Below are 21,021 nucleotides of genomic sequence, written 5' to 3' on the forward strand. Positions count from 1 at the left end.
TTTTCTGTGATTTGAGAGCACTTAAGTCACTTAATAACGAGGGGATGTAGTTTTTTAACCAATCCTCATTCTACTGACAGCTCATTCATTGTGGCACTTATAGCTTGGGACTTTTGCCTAGGCTCAGCTAGAGAAAATGTTTGTGGGAAAATTGCAGTGCATTGCAGTAACTGTCCAGAATAAATTTGTCAGATTTTTCCTCACTGCCCTTCTGCCTAGCTGAAAGCAAGGTACACATAGCCATGTTTCCTTAAAGATAATAGAAGACAATTTCCTTATTTGCAATTTCTGATTTTTCCAACCCACTCTGAATCCATGGCACTCTGATTTCTCAAAGTGCCTCTTTCTCTTGCTCGGTGTAATTCTGTATACGTTCTGTATATCTTGATGTCAAAACTGGCTTATGAGTTTCCCTCTCTTTCTTTTCGTTCTTGCCTTCATGCCATAGCTGTCCAGCCTTGGAGTGGTAGAGACCACCTGCAGATACTTTCTATTCTAGTTCATTTTCATGAGGTGGCTCATTTTGAAACAAATGGGCAGATAATGAACCTAGGATGGAATGACCAGAATTAGCATAGCCTGACATTCTTTAACCAGCTTTACCATCAAAAGAGATGGATCATGAAACAAAGGACTATGTTCTCCACTACACCTCTCAATTTTTACTCTTCTTCCTTCACTTCCTGATAGCTTCAGCTCATGTGTTACACACACACGTGTGGCTGCAAAGTTACAGGATGCCTCAACTACTGCATTTATACTCACTTTTCAGAGAAACTTACCTTTCTTAGCTTAGCAATTGGCAGAGATTACATGCAGTTCAGTATCTTTACATTACTTTTCTTTGCCTCTAAGTACTTTACTGCTTACTTACTGCACCTCTCAGTTTTCTTGAGGCCTGTGCCTGTGACTGAACAGTTGCTTTGTGTCAGGATTTAAAATTTCCCATCATGGTCACTACTTTTGAATGTATTTGTGCTTGGATGCCCAGTATGAACATGATGGACTTGAAATGAAGAGCAGAAGCAATGCTTGTTTAGCCCTTATGAAAATATAATCTCAAATGCAATGCCCAGCATCTCTAAGAGGAGACTATTGGATTCATCTTGAGAGATTGTGTTCTGTGATATTTGTGACTGCTGCCTGTACTTGTTATTCAGAGACTGATGATGAACACAGAGAAGAGAGTAAAGGAAATTTAGTAAAATTGTAGATCTCATTTCTATGCTAGAATGAATGAAGAATACACTGATAAAGTCACATTCATTTTTAAGACTATGTAAACTATGTATACAAGAAGAAGTAAATACTGAAACCAGTGCATGAAATAATATCTGTGATGTGATGCATATTTGTGTGTTTTGTTTATCACATTGTCAGCTCTCCATTGTAAGCTTCCTGAATTGTCCATCAACCATGCATTGCCTTTCAAATAAAGAGCTGGAACAGGGCAGCATGTCCATGGAGGATTGGAAGCAGCCGAAGGGAGGCTTCTCACAGCCTGATTCTGCCTTTGCCACTGGCCTTACCTCATTCAGTACCACAGTTATGCAATATCTAATATTAGTTAAATAGCCTCTAATTTTTCCATCCTCTGTTTTGTTGTCTTTTTATTGCTTGCTTCTGCTCTTCATCTTTCCCATACCTTCTGAAATTGTTGAACTGATTTCCATTCACTTTATATTCTCCTTCCTGTATATCATTTCTTCATATTCTTTCTTTTCAGCTCTCCATGGAAGATACAACCTCCATCCTCCCCAAGCTGAAACGTAACTCCAATGCTTATGGGATTGGGGCTTTGGCTAAATCATCTTTCTCTGGTGAGGTCCTTAAAACTTGGGTTTATCTTTGGCAGCTTCTCTCCACAAGCCTTTCTGCCTCTTCCCATAGCTCCCTGTTGCTTTCCCAACTGCTCTCTTCTGACTCATGCGTACTCTAGGCCTTAGAGTAGTTCCACGACCACAGTTCTAGATATATAAATCTCTTAGCTGTTGCACTTTCAAAGAGCAAATTTTGCTTCTCACCATGCACCCCAGCTCTGACATCTTCATTTGTATTCCCTCAAACTGTCTTGGGTTTAACCCCATTTTCTGTTTCTTAGTTTGTTCACTTCCAGGTTTCACCACTCATGCTCAACTCTGTTCTAAATGGATTCTAGGCAAGGAAGGAAATGGCCTTTCATATTTGGGGTTTCTCTTTCCCCCCTGAGAACTAGTCCAAGAAAAGGTGGAGAAACTCTCCTGGAGAGGGATACAGTGAAAGGTGGGATACATCCCAGCCCACCCAACCCAAGGCCTGAACCTAGTCAGGAAAGGAGAGGAGAAATCTCACTTCCAAGAGAGAAAAACAGCGTGGCAGACAGCTCTGGAACTGTGTAATAGCCCTTCCTTGTTTTCTAATGTCTGGTCCCTTAGGGATATCCCGCAGCATGAAGGACCATGTCACAAAGCCAACGGCTATGGGCCAAGGCCGTGTGGCTCACATGATTGAATGGCAAGGTTGGGGTAAAGGTAACAGCCAGCAGCAGCAACATACGCATGAGACGGCACGCAAAGATGCTGATGCCTACTCAGACCTGAGTGACGGCGAAAAGGAGGCCCGGTTCCTTGCAGGTAGCTCTGATTTTTTTTTTTTTTTTTGCATGAGAATTGGGTTAGTTGGGATGTTCCAGAGCAGAATCCCTGATATAATGTGCAGAAACCTGATAAACATACTCAGGAGAAACTCTGGGTGGTTCATATGGCAGATGGAGATGAGAGACTGTGATTAGAATATTCCCAGTGGAATGCAAAGTGGGGAGGGCAAGAGCCAATTGTGAGTGATGGGCATTGCTGAAGTAGAACTAGAATGGAGCAGTGGAACCAGGAGATGCGGTTAAAAAGGGGGATAAGAGATGAAGATGTTCACACATTTCTGCTCTCTGTCCGTGTCTCCTTTGGCACAGGAGTGATGGAGCAATTTGCTATATCAGAGGCGACTCTCATGGCCTGGTCCTCCATGGATGGTGAGGATGTGAGTGTAAACTCAAATCAGGAGAATCCAGCGGGCAACTACTCTGAGAATTATCAGGAACTAATGGAGAGCCAAGGTGAGCTCCAGCACCTCTTGCTAATCTTGAAAAACCTCTCTTTCAGTCTTGGTATTGTGTTACTCTCTTTCCACTTGTCCTTTTTCGTACTGTAGCCTCAAATTCAAGGGCTGAAATCAAAGAAAGCAATCACCTGTTTGCTATCCAAGGAATCTAACATTAACAGAGAGGCTCCAAAGCCCAATTTCTTTGGCTTGTTGGACACGACTGGAAAGCCACCAACTCTTGCAGTCTCTTGTGGATGTAATGAGGTTCATATGCCTGCTGCTTAGAACTGCCTTTCATCTTTGCTCTCCTCCCCTGTAAAGGATTTATCCATGTTGCCCTATACAGTACTATGTACAGACACCCAAGCTATCTGAATGAACCAGCTTGGTCTACATTGTCTAACTATGTTTTGTTTCCCTTCTTTTCCTGCAGAGCACATGGCCCAGACGCAGTATGATAGCTGGCCTCATTCCTACGTCTCACAGGGCATGTATTGCTTAGGTTCATCTGATGCCTGGGAGACCAGCGATCAGTCCCTCATTGCTTCCCCTGCAACTGGCTCCTACTTAGGCCAGAATTTTGATGAATCGCAGACAAACCTTCAGGAAAGTATTTTGATTCAGAGCAGCCTTCTCCAGCAGCAACAGCTGCAGCAACAGCAGCAGGAGCAAAACTTCATCCAGAGCACGGGGCTGGTCCATGTGTGGCCTCTGCAGACTGCGCAGGGTGGAAGTGGCGCTGAATCCAGCACTTACATGGAGGACCACCTTGAGGATAATGGGAACCCACGGCTGGAGAAGGCTCCTCTCCTAAACAAGAAGCCCTCTCCAGAGGAAGATGATGTAGTATGCCGGGACCTGGAATCACTGTCTCCTCGAGAGGAGATGGAACATGCTGCGCTGAGCCGCAAAGTCTCTGATGTTACCTCTTCTGGGGTGCAGTCTTTTGATGAGGAAGAGGGAGAAACAAACAACTAATGGTTTTTGTGAAATTCTCATCACTGCTGAAAAAAGAGTGGGGTGGCAAGGAATGAAATGACAGGGATTATTCTCTCCAGCTCCCCATACTTCCAAGCAGACACACTTTCAGTTTCTGACGTTTAATTATTTTTTTAAACAAGAGGAAAATCTCAAAGTGATTGACACACAAAGACCTCTTCTTTCCCTCTACAATGGACACATATTTTCAATTTTCATTGCTCTGAGCAATGCACCTGAGGTGCTTGGAGAGATCTGGATTGGTAAATCATTTCTAAATCTTTTAAATACAAAGTCTTGGCTCTGGATTCAAACTATTCTGGTATAGGGATATGGCTGATGCAATAGGCTTGATATAGGGAGTGGCTTTGTGGCTAAAATCCATTCTGGCAGAATGGATATTGCTTTGTGGACATGATGTTTTTAATAGAATATATGAATATAGACTGTTTTAAAATGAAGATATGGCTTTACAAATATAGATTGCACTAGTATAGTGATTGTGGCTGCTACAGAGAATAAGGCTGTATTCAATACAGACTGTACTGAGATGAAGGATTCACTGTGTAACCAGATCCTCAATAGCACCTTGATATGAAATTGTAGGCTCAGTGGATACAGACTGCGCTCCATGGGCATGGGCTGTGCTGCAGTACAGATGGCCTGGCTCTGTGTGCATGGCTGTACTGTGGCATGGAGGAATGAGTGCAGATATGTATCTAACCCTGCTCTGAGATACTCACGCTTTGGTTTCTTTGTAGTCTTTAATTTATTTGTTTCTCTCTTTGACATTTCTATCCTCCCAGGAGCTGGCAGGAATGCTGTGTCCTTTTGGCATTGGGCACCGAATACCAGTAGAAAGGACTTTGTCAGCTACTGAGTCAGTCACCAAGAGCTGACTCTTGTGGGGGGCTTGAGAACATGTCCATCTTGGTGCTGCTGCAGCATCCTTATGTCTTTTCCTTTGCCAGCAACATTGGCAGACCAAGAGAGTCTGCAGATCCAGGAATAGCATGTACAGCTATGAGATCACAGATTTCCAGTTTACACTGGAATTTTCAGTTGTTGCTTTTTTTAAAAAAAACTTTTTATATTGCTGTTTAAGTGTTCCTAAAAAAGCAGTTAGTAGTGGTGAAGGCCTGTTCTCCCGTCGTTACTTATTATAAATACTGCACCTTTCCCATTTCTGCCACTCCTTCTGCAGTGCCAAACACAGATGGAGGAAAGGGGCTAGAGACAAAGTTTCTTCCTATTTCTTTCTTCTCCTTGATTATATATTTTTTTTTTCTTTTGTTTTCCTACCTTCAGACAATGTAAATAACAGTCAAAGCTTGGTCTGTTTCTTTTGCCCCATCTCTGCTCTTTTTTTAGGAGTGGAGAAAGCTGATTTTACAAATTTTTTCTATTTTTTGGGGTTCTGGTTTTTTTTTCTTTCTTTTTTATGTTAAAAAAATTACAGTTTGTTGACTGGTGGGAATTTGGTCTCTCACAGTTCCTCACTGTGTTTCTATGGACCTCCTTTTGAAGGGAAAGGACTTTGTAAGGTAACTAAAAAACTGTCTTCTCTTAAGCTTTCACCAGGAAACAAATGGGAACAGAAATAAAAGAAAAAAAATTGTACAAGGCTATTGATTTTGCTAGAGGGCTGAACAGAACAGTGGAAATTACACATGTTGAGTTTTAATTGCAATATCTCTAGGAATGAAGCATCAGCAAAGCATGGGTTTAGATGGGATACTAGATCTGATGAGCTAGAGGGAGGAATTTGCCTGGACGCTGCCATACTGTGCTAGGGGCATCACTTCCTACTTTCTCTGATTCATATCTACTCTGTTCAATTCATCAAGTGTTTGTCTATTCCTCTTCAGGCTTGTATTTTTGGATTACAGGAGAATGATACGTGCTCACTTCCTGATTCAGCTTTAGACTCATCAAGAATGTCTAAGGAGAGTGAAATGTGACCAAAATAGCATCATCAGACGTCAGAGTTCAGACAGCTCCTGGCAAGCAAAGTAGCCTATGTCCAGGAGTTATGAAAAATACAAATGGGACTCTCAGGTAAAACTTTATCCCACTCAGCTTTCTCTCACATTGGCAGCTGTATGAAGAGGGAAGTCTAAGAACTCCCAGGTCTTTCCAGCCCTGACCATTTCAAGAGGATGTCTTCCCTCTCTGTTGTTCTTCTAAAGGAAAAGACCTCTGGGATTTTTAAGTAAGATTGATAATTTGGTGTAGGTAAGAGATAAAAACTTTTGTGACCCTTTTTTTTAGTCAATTTCCTTGGGCTTTCTTAAATCTGTCATAGGAAGTAGCTCTTCTCCTGAATGATGGACTTTCAATTTCTCTGTGCAGATGTTTACACATTCAAGTGCTAACTTCCCTTGGGCAGCAGCACTTGTTAACAGTTCTTTCAGGGTCTCTGCTAGCTCATTTTCCTGAACTGGCTTTGATCTAGTTGTGGATCAGTGCCAGGAAATCACACTAACCAGAGCAGGGGACAGTGCAAGTGCCAAGGGTACCTCAGCAGAGGACAAATGAGGAAGTGTTAGTCTTTTGTTACTTCCTAAAAAAAAAACCAAACCTTCAGGGAAACAGAATAGTCTGGGAAGTTTCTTTGTGGGAGAAGATTTGAGTGGTTTGTTGCTTTTTTCTCATATGCCTCTCCAGAACTAATACGGGTGGTTCACAGTGTTTCAGAGAAGCTTCAGATTATCTTTCCATGTTGTCTATGTGACTGAGACAAGTGGGTCATATTGTCTATGGCTTTTTTCTTTTTTTTTATACTGTGGTATTTAATAAGGCATATAATCAGTGTCTAAAAGATGTGCATTTTCCTCCATGCGAGGGAATGACAGGGAAATATCCACATAGGGAAAAATGTGAAAAAAACAAGAATTGGACTTATGGAAAATTCTGTGGATTTCAATAGTGAGGGAAAACCTATCTAGAGTTTTCTAGACTGTTGAATAGGATATATGCTGTATAATTTCATAACCTGATCTCTAGAAATGTGTAGATAGACTCATTCTTTGTGCAGTCTAATGAGTTTGAGGAGTACTTTGTGAAAACTTTAAAGCTTACGACACTCTATAAAGTTTTTTCATAAAGGTCATGACTGTCTGTGAATGAAATTCCAGCCTATTTCTGAAAGATGAAAAAGGCTATTTTTCACAACCTCTCCACAATCCAGATGATAAATGTATCTGCTTCTCTAATTGAAAGGAACTTGACTGGAGATAGCAGGCCACCCATAATCACTTGCTACTTGAGTAAGCATCCAGAGCTGAACTGGGAAGGTGATTTGAATACACATGAAAGGTTTGTATAACCTGGCCTTTTCTTATGTAATATGCTTGCTGCTTGTGTGTATCCTCTATCAGAGAGAGTTACCTGGAACCTAAAGCACATTTTCCAAAAAAGCCATCATTATATAGTTACCTATTGAAGCATATGGAAGGCACAGGTGCTCTGTGAGCAAAATTTGGCTTCCAGTTCTTTATCCTGGTGAGGGTGGATGAATTGTACAGTGTCCAGCCAAGTGCTCAGAGTGCAGATTGAACAGTGAGGCTGAAAATAGTAAGGAAATGTAAGCTGAGTATACCTGATCTATTGTCAGGGTTGCTTATTTTTGATCAATTATACTGCTTGATTTAAACTCAGAAAATGGAGTGGGGGAGAAATAAGAACATCAGATTGGCAAAATCTTGGCAGATTTGTTATATTAAGATTTGGAACAAGTGCTGGAACCAGCAGCTTTGGGCTGCCCTAATAATGCATGAAAAGTGACTACCTCAGAACATCGGAGATGAGCATGTTTCATCTCTAAGGCATAGTTTCTGGCTCACTTACATGTTGAGGGGGATGTAGGGAATTACTAAGTGGTACATGAATATTCTGTGCTAAAGCCTTGATCAAAGAAAGTAGCTAGGAAAGCGAGGCACCTTAGAACTACTAAGTCATTGGTTTGGGCCTCTACCTTCCTAGCAGCTGTTAATCTTCCCTTTATGACCATTGATGTAATTTGATGAATGTCAGATTATTGCTTAATTGTTCCCTTGCTTCTTTTCAGTGATGGCATCAGAAATGACATAATGCTAGTGCTCCTGTTCCTGTTGTCTTATGACTTAGAGGGAGGGCAGATCTTATTTACTTTACCTAAGATACAATGGAGTGCCCCTGTTTAGGCAGCTCTGGACCGCACCCATCCAGTTCAGTCATATGAGATCTACAGACCCTGCTGTGTTTCACAGGATGAGTTCCTTCCATTCAGGGCCCTGGGATTACAGCGACTCAACAATTTTGCTTGTTTGGTCCAAACCTTAAAGGCAAGAACCATACAAGAGAAGCTTACATAATTTTTTCTTTATAGACACATTTTAAGCACTCTTCACAAGCTTTTTGAGTTTTCTTCAACCCCATTACCTCACACTCTGGGATGGAGAAGTCAATCTGCTTCTTCAGTTTCTGTGCTTCTAAATCAGCAACTTCTGGGAAACCGCTGACAAGTCACCCACTTCCCTTTTCTCTCTTACCCCTTTAAGACTTTAAATCATCTTTCATGGTAAGGTTGAAGCAGAGAACAGAATTTAACCATAACTTTAAGATGATAAAACGGTGAGATGCTGTGAAGGAAGCAGCCCTCTGCCCTGATTGTACTCACCTCCCACAGCCCTTGTGCAGATACTGATAGACAGCTGACCCCACAACAAACCTTTATACTCTACTGCAAAAGGGAAGAGGGAACAGCTGTGAGCAGATGGAGAATGAGCATTATTCTCAGCATCTGGCATTTATATCAGGTTAGGTAAACTGTGAAAGTCCATTTTGAAATTGTATCTCCATGACAAGTCTAAGCTGCCAAAGGAAGCTGTCATGCTTCCTGCCTTTCCTCTCCAACAACTGTATGCTTCTGCTGCCTAAGAAGCATGAGTATTAACATTCATTTGGCTGCTCAGGAACTGGCACCAATGAAAATGAACTCAGTTCCCTATTAAAAAAAGAGTTTCAGCAATTTTAATTGCTTCACTTGGTGAAACATTTTTTTCTGGATGGAATATCCCTTGTTTGTTGTTCAGGCAACTCTATAAACAAATCACCATTTCCCTTAAACTAATTGTTTGACTTTTTTTTTCTTTTCTCTTTTTTTTTTTTTCCCCAAAAAGAAGAACAAGAAAGGAAATAGAAATGAAACCCATTCCAATACCGAGATTATCAGCAACACCAGCTTAAAACTAGAAAAATATAAGTAACAGATTCATTGTGAATTTGATTCCGCTCCCCTGTAGTAATCTGACAGGGAAAGATTGCTATGCCATGGCTCAGGGAAGGAAAAAATAAACAGGGAACATGTTAGCAAAGTAGTGCCTATTAGAACTAAACGTATGTGTAGCACAGCCTACAGTCATTAAAGCACAGTCTCAAATATGAATGCAGGCTGCAAAGTCAACATCAGGTGCCTCTTCTGTATGACAGTTGTTTAGCAGACTAAATAGTAGTGAATCTGCACAGGAACAGAAGAGTAAAACTTGACACCTGTGTCAGAGCAATGTCTTTCTTCATCTCAGAATGCATCTAGAAGCCTGAGCAAGAATTAACTGGGGTGGGAAAGAGGACAGATAGTTATTATGTTAAGAAATGGACACAGGAGACCTGCATTACAACATAAGGGTCTATTTACTTTTTTTCCCAAAATAGGGAAAAAAAGTGGTATCTTCTCTTTGGTAATCAAGAGAAGCTCTATAAATGTCTGTTGTTGGTCCATAAGATGGACCAAGAGAAAAAGGTGGTGGATTGGTTTTTGTTTTGTTTTGTTTTGTTTTTTGTCAGTGCAGATACACAATGCTGGAATTGGAAAAAATTAGTCAGTCCAGGACTCTGAGAAAGAGTATGTTTACTAAAACTGTGGAGACTTGGTTCTTAAAGTTACGAAAACTTGTTCAAGTAAGAAGTCTCTCAGTGCAGATGTCAAAGAACTTATGTACTGATGAGTGGTAGCTGCTGTCTTCTAGAGGAGTTGCAGTGTTCTGTAAAAAGAATGTTATCTGTTTTTATTGGGGATGTTTTGCATGTGCTGGTCTTGTTTCTGCTTTTCCCTAAGGGAGCAAATGTCCGTGCTAGTCAGACAAAAACATCTAAAATGGATTTTCTCCATGTTGGAAACAAGAATATGTGAATGAAGATTTACTTGTAATGAGATAAAATCATCTAGTACATATTTACTAGTTTGCTGGATTCATTTTCATTAGGCATGGAACTCCAGTGATATGTTGGAGGTTAAAAGGTTAGGAACCCTTTTCTAAAGCTCTGCTGAGCTTCCATGGGGCAAATGCAGGTGGGCTTCACTTCTTTTTGGATATTGCATGTGAGCAATGTAGCAAGCCAAAAGCTCTTTCGCAGGCATATATTCTTGTTTGGCTTCATTTTCTCTTCTCTGGTTTGTGGATATTGTGGATTATTGGAGGTCTCTGAGAATCCCTAGACAACATGGTAGGAACTCAGAAGTAATTTCGCAGGGAACATAATTTATCTCTTTTCATATATAGGAGGGTCCAGACTGAGGATCTGGGAGATGCAAGGGTGGTTGATGGGACTCTGGGGTGTCACGGGGAATGCATTCCTGGAGCATGTTTAAAAGTAAGTAAAGGTTTGGGGCTCCAGTTATTGTATTCTTAGTTTCTGAAACTGCTTTATCACGAGCATATGGGACAATGGAAGTTGCAGCAAAGCAATTTTAAGACCAGTCTGTACACATTTTCTGTAGGGGAAGGCTGCATGGTGATTATTTGTATTCTTTCAAATTAGTGTTTACAGAGATGCATTAATGTTTGGTGGGAAAGTATGGAATGAATGGAAGTAAAACGAAAAGAGGAAGAGGTCCACTATTGTAAGCTTTCATCCCTACCTAGCCCTTAACGATGATTTATTTGCCTTTGGTCTTCCAGCTCCAAAACATGTTTGCCTGAAAAGTTTTGTTGAATATACTTCGCATGTTTTGATAATGTGACTTATGAGGTAACACTTCTACGAAGATATATATATATATATATATAAATGCACACATATACAAATACATACATACACATACATACATGTACACACACTACATATAGACTTAGGAAACTGTATGGCATTATACACCTCCATGCCTGTATGTGGCAGCAACCACATAGGGGAGGTAGCTCAAAATAGCATGTACAGTCCTTTATGGAGTTGTTATTAAACAGAATGTGGTCTTGCCATCCTGGCTGGTGGAAGTGTTTTATTTCTGTGGGACAGGGGAGTTGCGTCTGAGGAAGGATGATCTCAGGAAAGGGGGTGGGTCTCAATTAGACTGTCTGATGGAAAACCTTGGAAAGAGTCCACATGGCTTGAAGAAACTCCCTAGAGTAGACCATCATATACTGTTTCTTGCTGAGAATATAAGAACATCGCATGTTCTGCTACACAGGGTTAAAATCTCATGTGTGTCTGTGGTTACCTTGAAACAAATTCTTGGCCACTGTGACAAATACGATGATACAATCACATTGACAGGATCTTCTAGTTTAGCAGAGTGAGTTTTCCTGTTACACTGTAAGGGCATTTTTCACATGAGATGTGTAAGTCTTATCCTGGTATTAGTGATACGCTGACACACCTACTGCAGTTGGACAGAAGATTCACAGCAGTGGGGTAGGATGGGGCATAAAGAGGTGTCTGATTCTGGGGTGGCACAGGCACTGATCGTGAATAGCAACACTGTGGTTTCATATTTTACTTTTAAATTGGCACTTTTCAGACTGCTGTCTGATGACAGGTTGGGGGAATTGGTTAATCCAGAGAGAAAGGAGCATTTCTGAAATGCCAGTATTCTTGTATTGTCTGCCTCTTCTTAAAGGGTTTTGAGACGTTAGGCCAAATCCAGTAGCACTTTGTGGATTGTATGAGAATTCTAAGTTCTACACATGAAAGATACTTATTTCAACATGAAGATATTTACTTGTGTTTCTTCCATTGATTCTCTCAGGGTCTAAGCAGTGTCACTTGCCCCGTTTAAGGCATACTCTAATCTGTAATAAGGAATTTTTAGGTGATCTTTGCTTTCTGTCTTCTGTTTAAAATTAATTTCCTCCCATTTTATGTACCTTTGCCTATTAGATAGGTAGTAGGCACCCATTATTGGTATATGTGTCTGCATAAATATATTCATTTAGTTAATTGTGATTTAATTTAACTCCTTATATTTTTTTCCTCCAGTCCTGCAAGTCCCCTAGTATCCTAGTATTTACTTTCTGTGTTTTGTTTGGTTGTTATTGTGGGGTTTTTTTCCTTTTTTTTCCTTTTTTTTCCTTTTTTTTTTTTTTTTTTTTTTTTTTTCCTCCAGATGGCATCTAAATTGTCATCTAAATGCAGAGTACTGAGTGAAATCAGTTATTGCACTTGAGCCCCTGGAAAAAGAACATGTCTCCTGAGCTTAGAAATGGTACGTTAAATATAGGAAAATTGTTTTCTTAATTTAAGATGATGCTACAAAGATGATGTGCAACTACTGAGTGCTTCACCTATCAGAACTCTTTTATCATCATACAAGTCTAGATTTATCCCTCAGTTAAGTACTTATCCTCTGGATTTAGCTTCTGAGCCCCAGCATGATCTTCACTCTGTGGTGTCTGTCCCAGTGTCTCATCCACACTGTCTTCTTATTCCTCTTTGTAGACTAGATGGCAAATTTGCTCTGTGTTTCTCACATCTTACTGTCTTACTGTTATCCCATATATTTTCCAAGTCAGTAATGAAAAGAGTAAATAAAAAGGGCTGTACACCTCACTGGCTCTGCATTTTGCCAGCTATGAGGGTATTTTCCATGAATAATGCTTCAGAAAGTTCGTGGCTTCTGTGCCATAAGTTAACAGCAAAAGGAGTATCAGAGATAAAACTGGTCTGCTACTTGGTGAGGATGATCACCTCACAAATAGGGATGCAGAGAAGTTTAATGCCATCTTTGCCTTAGTCTTTGGCTCTGGGATTGCTGGAGCCCTGCGTTGGAGGATTGTGATCATGATAAACTTCTATCCAACCTTGAACCTGAATAGGATTTGCTGCTCTGGCTGGATATCTATAAGCCTGTGGGGCCCACTGGGATTCATCCCAAGGTACTCCAGGAGCTCACCAATGTCAGTGTGACCTCTCTCTCTATTATTTTTCAACAATCTTGGGGATCTGGAGAGTACCCAGTGAACTGAAAGCTGGCATATATTGTCTCAGTATTCAAGTAGGGCGATAAAGAGTACCTGGGTAATTATAGGCCTGTCGGTCTCACTTCCAGTGCCTGGCAAAATTATAGAGAAGGTTATTCTGAAAGTTATTGGAAACACCTGGAAGACAGTGTAGTCACTGGTCACAGCCAACATGGGTTCACAAGGGGAAAGTGCTGTTTAATGAACTGAATTTCCTTTTTATGACTAGCTTACCCACTTAGTTGACCAAGGGAAGCCAGTTGATGTAATCATTTTGAATTTCAGCAAAGATTTTGATAATATCTTTCATGGCATCCGTCTGGACAACATGTCCAGTGTACAGATAGACAAATACATAATATGATAGATGGAACAGCTCGCTGACGGGTCAGTCTCAAAGGATTGTAGTAAATTAAGTTATGTCAGGCTGGTGTCTGAGTCACTAGTGGAGTTCTGCAGGGCTCTTTAATACTTTCATAAGTGACTTGGATGTAGGACTCAAAGCAATACTAAGTAATTTTGTAGATAATACTATTAGGGAGGAGCCATGGACTCCCTTGAGTGTAGAGAGGCCTTAACAAATTGGAAGGCTGGGCAATTACCAACCACATGAAGTTGATGAGAGCAAGTGCTGCATTCTGCACCTAGGATGGAGCAACCCTGGCTATCTTTACAGACTGTGGGTCAAGAAGCTGACAGCAAGTTGAATCTGAATCAGCAGTGTACCCTGGCAGCTAAAAGAGCCAACCACAACCTTGGGTGCATCAGACCCAGCACTGCCAGCCAGGTGAGGAAAGAGGTCGTCCCACTCTGCTCGTGTGCAGCCTCACCTTGAGCACTGTGTGCAAATATGAGCACCACCATATAGGAAAGAAGTAAAACTACTAGAGAGTGTTCAAAGAAGGGGTATAAAGATGGTGAAGGGTCTGGACAAGCAGCTAAGGTGCTGTGGTTTGTTTGGCCCAGAGTGGCCAGGCCCTGGAGCAGGCTCCCCAGGGTAGTGGGCATGGCTCCAAGCTGCCAGAGGGTTTTTTTTTTGTTTGTTTTAGTTTTTCAGTTTAAATAAATCAAATTCTGTGACACATTTGGTCATAATCCAACCATTCCACAACATCCTTCCCCCTCCACAACCCCCCCACCCCCTTTTTTTTTTTTCTTCTTTTTTCTTTGTTTTCTTTTCCCAAAGCCTATTTGTTTAAGTGCACAATAGAAATCTGAGGGTGGCAAAAGGAATTTTTTTTTTCACAACTATATTTCTCATAAGCTTCTTATTGCTGTATTTTGCATTTTTTGCTGTGCAGAATAATTGTGAAGTTTCTAATTTGAGTATGTGTGACTTTAATTCTTACCACCACTTACGTAGGTTTCGTATTTTATCATCTGTCCTTTAAAATAAATATGTAACTATTCACTGAACACCCAAATATAACAGCTTTTAGATTGCAGTTTGCATAAAGCAAGCAATTCATGTAGATGCTCTAGAAGCATTTCCTTCTAAGTTGTTTATTTTATAAATTTGCTACTGGACTTTTCCTCAGCATCTTTTGTTCTCTATATCAGGTCCAGTCTTTTAAGTTGGCTGGATGTGTCTCAGTAACTAGTTTTACTATGGAGTACAAGAGGTTTGCACAAGCAGCACACCAAAACTGCTTGGATAAGAGCAAAGGCACATCTGAAAGCCCAGTGCTCAAACTAGTAGGTTTGTCTAGGACTGGTTTCATTAGTCAGCATGCTAATCCCAGTGAATATTCACAGTATTGTCCCTAGCACAATGAGGCTGCATCAGGTCTTACTGACTTCCAACAAGCTGAAGAGGGGAGATTTGACTCGTAACACAGGCAACCCAATTACAGACCTGTCTGCTACTGCAAACACAGGATTTGGAAAGGCAGATGGAGTGATGAGCCAGCAGTGTGCCGCTCTGGCCAAGAACGCCAACAGTATCCTGAGATGCATCAAAACATGCATCAAAAGAGTGGCCAGCAGGTTGAGGTTATTGTCCCCCTCTACTGTGCCCTGGTGAGGCCACATCTGGAGTGCTGTGTCCAGTTCTGGGCTCCTCAGTTCAATAAAAATAAGGAACTACTGAACAGAGTCCAGCAGATGATCACAAAGATGGCTGGAACATCTCCTATATGAAGAAAGGCTAGGAGACGTGGGACTCTTCAGCGTGGAGAAGACTGAAGGGATTTCATTACTGCTTATAAATACCTAAAGATCAGGATCTCATTGGCCTGGGCTCTTTTCAGTGGTGTTAAGTGACAGGATAAGGGCAATGGGCAAAAACTACAACACAGGGAGTTCCATACAAATATGAGGAAGACCTTCTCTACTTTGAGCGTAATAGAGCACTGAATCAGGCTGCCCATAGAGGTTGTGGAATCTCCTTCTCTGGAGATATTCAGTGCCTGCCTGGACACTTTCCTATGCAACATACTCTGGAAACCTGCTTTAGCGGAAAGGTTGGACTTGATGATCCCCAGAGGTCCCTTCCAACTCATACAATTTTGTGATTCTGTGATATCTCTGTGTGTGTGTGTGTGTGTGTGTGTGTGTGTCTTTGTACTTGTTGACTGTTTGACTGTCCTCTATGAGAAGAGGACACAAAGAAAACTTGCAGTTATAGCCAGGCCAAGTTTAAGCTTGCTTTCCATAAATAAAAAACTTAAAATTTTGCATCATGTGGCTTAAAATAAGAAGTCTTTTTCTCTAATATTCAGTCATGGCTTTTATGCAGAAATATAAATTATTAATATTAATTAATTAATCCAGTGCTTAGTTGTTAAGAGAGTTGTGCCCAGATCCTTGTTTATGTAGCCATGAACAACTCAGTGTTAGTTGTTACAGTATATTTAACGTATGATTTTAATTATACCTTTACTAAGATTGGACTAATTTGGCAAGTAATGATCTTTCCTTTCTCAGCTAGTTATTGTCCTGGCTTGTACTGTCTGGCCACAAAACATGTACAAAACACTTCTGTACAGTGCTTGCATCACCTGTATGTGTGTGCGTATTTATGCAGAGTTATTTTTTAAGTACTCTTAATTCTGTCTGTCTCTCTCTTCCTGTCTGTGGATTAACAAACTAGAATTTTTTTTTTTTTTAATTCTGAAATAATGTGTCAACCAAAAAAAATTACATGGTTCTTTTTCAAGAATATTTTTTTGGTTGTCCACTAATCTGTCAATATGTGATTTCTCCTTCATCTAAGTCATGACAAAGCACCTTATCCTTGTCATAACTATCCAAAGCCTTATCCATTGTCATATTAGTCTTACCTTCTTTATTTTTAACTTACATATGACTTTAAAAACAGGACTTCTGTTTTCAAATTTAAATGCCACATAAAAGGAAGACTTCCAAGTTTTGGTAGATAAGAATTTCATAAATAAATTCATGCACTCATTAACTGAAAAACAGTAAGCTGGCAATTAGATGAGAGTTGGTTTCCATTTTCTGAGAATACGAGGCAAAAGGGTAATTTTTAGTGGCTTTTTGTATGTGTGTGTTTGGTGGTGATTTCCTAAAAATGTCTGCTCTGATCATGTTCTTTTCAGACTATTTCTTTATATGTTGGGTACCAAATGTAGTTCAGCATGTGCTTGGAGTTGAAAATGCTGAACAAGATGAACACTGTATCAGCACTTTGAGCGATAATGGCAAGCTTGGTGTGACACAAAACTTTGCCTAAAATAAGTAATTCTAAGCAACTGCACAGGTTATCTAGGAGAAAAGCAAGTTTCTGTTGTTCAAAACAGCTTCAGAACTTCTTGTTTCTCAAGGCTTGCTTGAACTTGGATTTTTGAGATTTGATTTTTTTTCAATGAAGAGGAGGGTCTCATTGATGAAACAAATTTTCGGGATAGTTTCATCTGGGAGAAAAATTATTTCTGTGTGTTCTGTCAAACTTTGACAGGATGAGAGACAGGTATAGTGACTGATCAATGACGCTTTGTATGTAGGAGAGAAGTTTCAAGTTTAAACTTTGGAGGAGTGTGCTGGGATTGACCAAGAGCAGATGTAGAATTTTCTTGACAACAGTTCAGTGTCAGCTAACTGGACATCTCACACCTACTAAAATACTTGGCATCAACTCAGTGAAGATTTTATTATAGGAAAAATGGAAGAGGAAACATCATCAGACATCACAGGTCATCTTTGCAGTATGTTTTTTTGTTTCCTCCTGGCTCCCAGTCCATATTCATGTAGGCATAATTTTTCTCAGAAAGGGACACAGATGAATACCACTTCTGCTCGAAGGGTGAGGACATATCTGGAATGGATCTTGAGCGATGTCTCCAAAAGCAGCAGTAAAAACATGCATCTTACTGCTTACTGCTTCCCCACAGAGAGCATTCCAGTTCATCAAAGTTACTCTGAGACAGCTAACAGTAACAGGAAGAGAGATACATGTGTGTGTTTGTGCAGGCATGTGTGTATATGCCCTTGTACCCTCATGTAACAAATCTCTTGAAACTTTTCGGGTTAGCTTCTTACTGTGAGCTTCCCAAGCCCTTCCATGTGCATGGTTTTTTGTTCCAGCTTCATCTCCCCCAGCTCACAACCTGTCTGTCGTGACTCATGCACTCTCTGACTTTGATTTAGATTCCATCTGCTCTCCCATCCAGTCAAATCCATGTTCTTCTAATACACTACAGGAGAAGTGGGGGAGCAGAACATGTATCTGTATTCTAGAAGCAGCAGAGATGCACTGACTCCAGCCTCTAAATTTCTCCATCTTATCTCAGTGCAGTAGTTTCACTAAGCAAAATGTGGTAGAACCAAATCTGTACTTGCTGGAAAGGGCTGAATCGGAGCAACTTGTCCTTCCTGAGGATACATGGACCTTCAGGTCATAATTGGTCTCAGAATATTACTACTCACTGTGCATTTATGGATATTTAAAAGGAATGTTATTTCTCTCTGCTTATACCAAGGTGTATCACAGTTACCTGGGAAAAATAGCGGTTGTATTATCTCTTCTTTGCAAACAGGGGAAGGTGGCACAAAAGTAGCAACTACAGGCTGTTTTCTAATGCTTGGCTGTCAGAAATATGCCCCAAACCTCAGGTGGAGGTAGGTGCGAGTTAAAGACTTGCCTTCACATTGCAACTGGCTTCTCTCAAGGACAGGGTGGCCCTCAAAGGAGTGATCTTTGAAGATCACTTCAGACAAAGAAAGGCTGTCCCTAGGTAGCACAAACAGAGGGATCATGTAAAAGAATACAGAGTAGGCTATTGAGCTCTTCAGTTCAGAGAACGAAAGCAAATCTCTCCCTCTCCAAGAGACTCTAAGAGATTTCATTCTACCAGACTTCTCCATCCACGAGTATCAGAAGAGTGAATTAGTACAAGGTCAGTCCTTGGAATTAAGGCCAGAAGGGAATTTTCCTAGGGAGACTAGGTTTGAGGTAACTGTCTTTTCTACTTACTTTTGAGACAGCTTATGGAAGACCATCCATTGAGGTGAAACTGGTCATTCTAAGTCAGATAATGCTTTATAAATATCAAGGAAAGGGATGTGGCTCAAAATCCAGGAGAATATTCCCAAGAATATGTTCTCAGAGCCTGAATTTTTTCTGTGTTGCTGATAAGTGAAAACACATCCAGTAGCCTACTTGGGATCACATCTAAGTGTTTTGACACACTGAAAGTATGATGGAAAGAGAAAGAGAATGTTAGAGAAAAGCTGCAGAATAGGCCAAATCGAATTCTGCATGTTTACTGAGAAAACCCCACAAGGACAGTGAGTTAAAGCAACATCTTACCCTTGGATACTATGGTTTTGCATCCATGACATGAAGTTATGAGACATCTCTTTGCAAGATACAGATCAAGATCTCCTTCAGATCTACATCTGGAATAGAGGGATGCTGTAGACAAGGGCTGTAGTCTCTACTTCTAGTCACTGGAGACACAGGGGAAAGTGGGAGCTAGAATTCTCTGATCTATGACATGCAGAAATATGTGGAAAATAAATAGAGCAGAATTATCAGGAAAAAGAGCATGAGTTTTATTGATGAACCTGTTTCCAAAGCATAGAAAATGATTCCCTCTCCTGTATTTCTTGGTACTCCATTTTTTTAATTTTTTTTTTTTTTTTTTTAATTTTAAGTTCTTGTATTTTAAGACTATAACTTTGTAAAAATTCCAACAGTGGTTTTGAGAGACACAGTTGACAGTTGTTCAGGCGCGTACATGATGTTTTACTCCTCTCCCTCCAACAGAGGATGCCCCCATTTAGGGTTTTCACATTCTGTTTAAAAATTCTAGAGATGGGAAGACAGAGGCTTTCCTCACTTTCAGTGCTTTTCTTTGAGCCCTGGCTGAATTCAAGACATGAAATGTAGACCAAGGATTTTCCTTCCTTTCACCTGATTTTAGGGTATGGCTCTGCTAAAGGTCAGTGGAGAAACATCTAACTGCAATTCCACCCAGGAAGATCCCAGAGTAAAAATTAAGAAAGAGGAAAAATGTTCTAGATGGGAATGTTTTGGGGGGTGCAAGTTAAGAGCTAGCCAAAAGGAGCAACATAGACAGGACTGCAGACAGAAGCAGCAGTACACTTCTTGGCTGGAGGTCAGGTTTGCACTGGTGCCTGCATGTCAGGTGTGACTATAAGGATGACACCAGTGGAGAAGATTTGCACCCCCTCCACTTTATATATGGAGGATTGACCGAGGGCATCCTGATTATGTCCAGTAATATTCATGCCCTCTTATGATCCTTTCTGACATGTTATGTAGACACTTGCTCACCACAAGTGAAAGCAGAGGCCTTTAACATTATGAGCCTGCCCTCAGTCACCTTGCAGACTACATCTGACTCCTGTACACAGCTCAATAACCCAACTGATATTTGTATATAAAGCAGAAGAAAAAAAGGTTAAGTCCTATGTTCCTTCCCCCAACTGAATCAATTCTCTATGGGGTTTGCAAAGAGCATCCAAAAGCTGTGAGGAGCATACGCAAGACTGGCTCAACACGATGGTCTATGCCCTCACACCACCTATAACGGGACATCTTCATCCTCATCTTCATCCAGATCAGTGGTGTGTAGGCTGATGTCCTTCAAGATGTCTGAGATGTTTTCATTAACTGGTCCTGTCAGCTCCATCTCTTCCAACTCGGTATCGGTGGCATAATTGGAGCACAGGCCTTCCCCTTCATCATGTAAGTGAGAGGGCTGTGGAGAGAGTGAGTGCAGAGGCAGTGTGCTCTTTGTCCCCAAGTCTGCTGCTTGCTGCGCTGCCACCACGCTGCTGTCCTGCTGGCTCCACACCTGAGCACCCTGGCTGACCTTTTCACTGCTGATTGAAGTCCTGTTTGTGTCACGGAAACTGGCAAGGGGAGGGCGGAGGCGAACTCCGGAGCGTGTGGAGCCCTCTATTGCCTTTTGAAGCTATTAGAAGAGAAAGAGTTCAGAGAAAAAATTGCTGAAAGGAAGCAGCCCTACCCAAAAGCCCTACCCTGACTCAGCCCTACCCAAAAGTTCATCGGCTCTCCAGGGTAAAGGACTCACAGATAGAGTCACATCATTGTATAAGCGATGGGGCCTGAGATCATCTTTCATACAGGTATTGTAATTAGTCCACGGTAAATAACAAATCCTGCACTACTGAGGCAATAATAGCTGCTCGGTTAAGAGGTCTGCTTTCAGGAAAAGGACAAACAGTCTAACGTGCCTGTAAATAACATCTGCTGCTTTCTCTGAAATACAGTCACCCAATCCTTGCCTCTACATAGCTCTCA

The 21,021-nt window shown here is 40.9% G+C and overlaps 2 protein-coding genes across 12 annotated transcripts in view; one reads left to right on the forward strand and one right to left on the reverse strand.

Moving 5' to 3' along the window:
• The window catches only part of FAM131B (family with sequence similarity 131 member B), a 62,775-nt gene that overhangs the window by 40,321 nt on the left and 1,433 nt on the right, over positions 1-21,021 (forward strand). For 2 of the 7 annotated variants that reach the window (XM_042809838.1, XM_042809837.1), the window contains exons 4-7: positions 1,727-1,820; positions 2,415-2,612; positions 2,945-3,088; positions 3,509-11,296. In XM_042809838.1, the coding sequence (XP_042665772.1) occupies positions 1,727-1,820; positions 2,415-2,612; positions 2,945-3,088; positions 3,509-4,053 (981 nt within the window). In that variant the 3' untranslated portion in view covers positions 4,054-11,296. Of the gene's footprint in view, positions 1-1,440; positions 1,546-1,726; positions 1,821-2,405; positions 2,613-2,944; positions 3,089-3,508; positions 11,297-21,021 lie in introns of those variants that run through there. The other 5 variants (XR_006167300.1, XM_042809841.1, XR_006167301.1 and 2 more) reach the window with 5 other exon arrangements.
• CLCN1 (chloride voltage-gated channel 1) overlaps positions 17,416-21,021 on the reverse strand; it is a 61,915-nt gene continuing 58,309 nt past the window's right edge. For all 5 annotated transcript variants that reach the window (XM_042809828.1, XM_042809827.1, XM_042809826.1 and 2 more), the window contains one exon: positions 17,416-20,671. In XM_042809828.1, coding sequence (XP_042665762.1) covers positions 20,279-20,671 — 393 coding nt within the window. In that variant the 3' untranslated portion in view covers positions 17,416-20,278. The remainder of the gene's footprint in view (positions 20,672-21,021) is intronic.

Source organism: Centrocercus urophasianus, unplaced genomic scaffold (genome assembly GCF_019232065.1).
Source record: "Centrocercus urophasianus isolate 14NV4802_14NV808 unplaced genomic scaffold, USGS_Curo_1.0 seq_12, whole genome shotgun sequence".
NCBI lineage: Eukaryota > Metazoa > Chordata > Aves > Galliformes > Phasianidae > Centrocercus > Centrocercus urophasianus.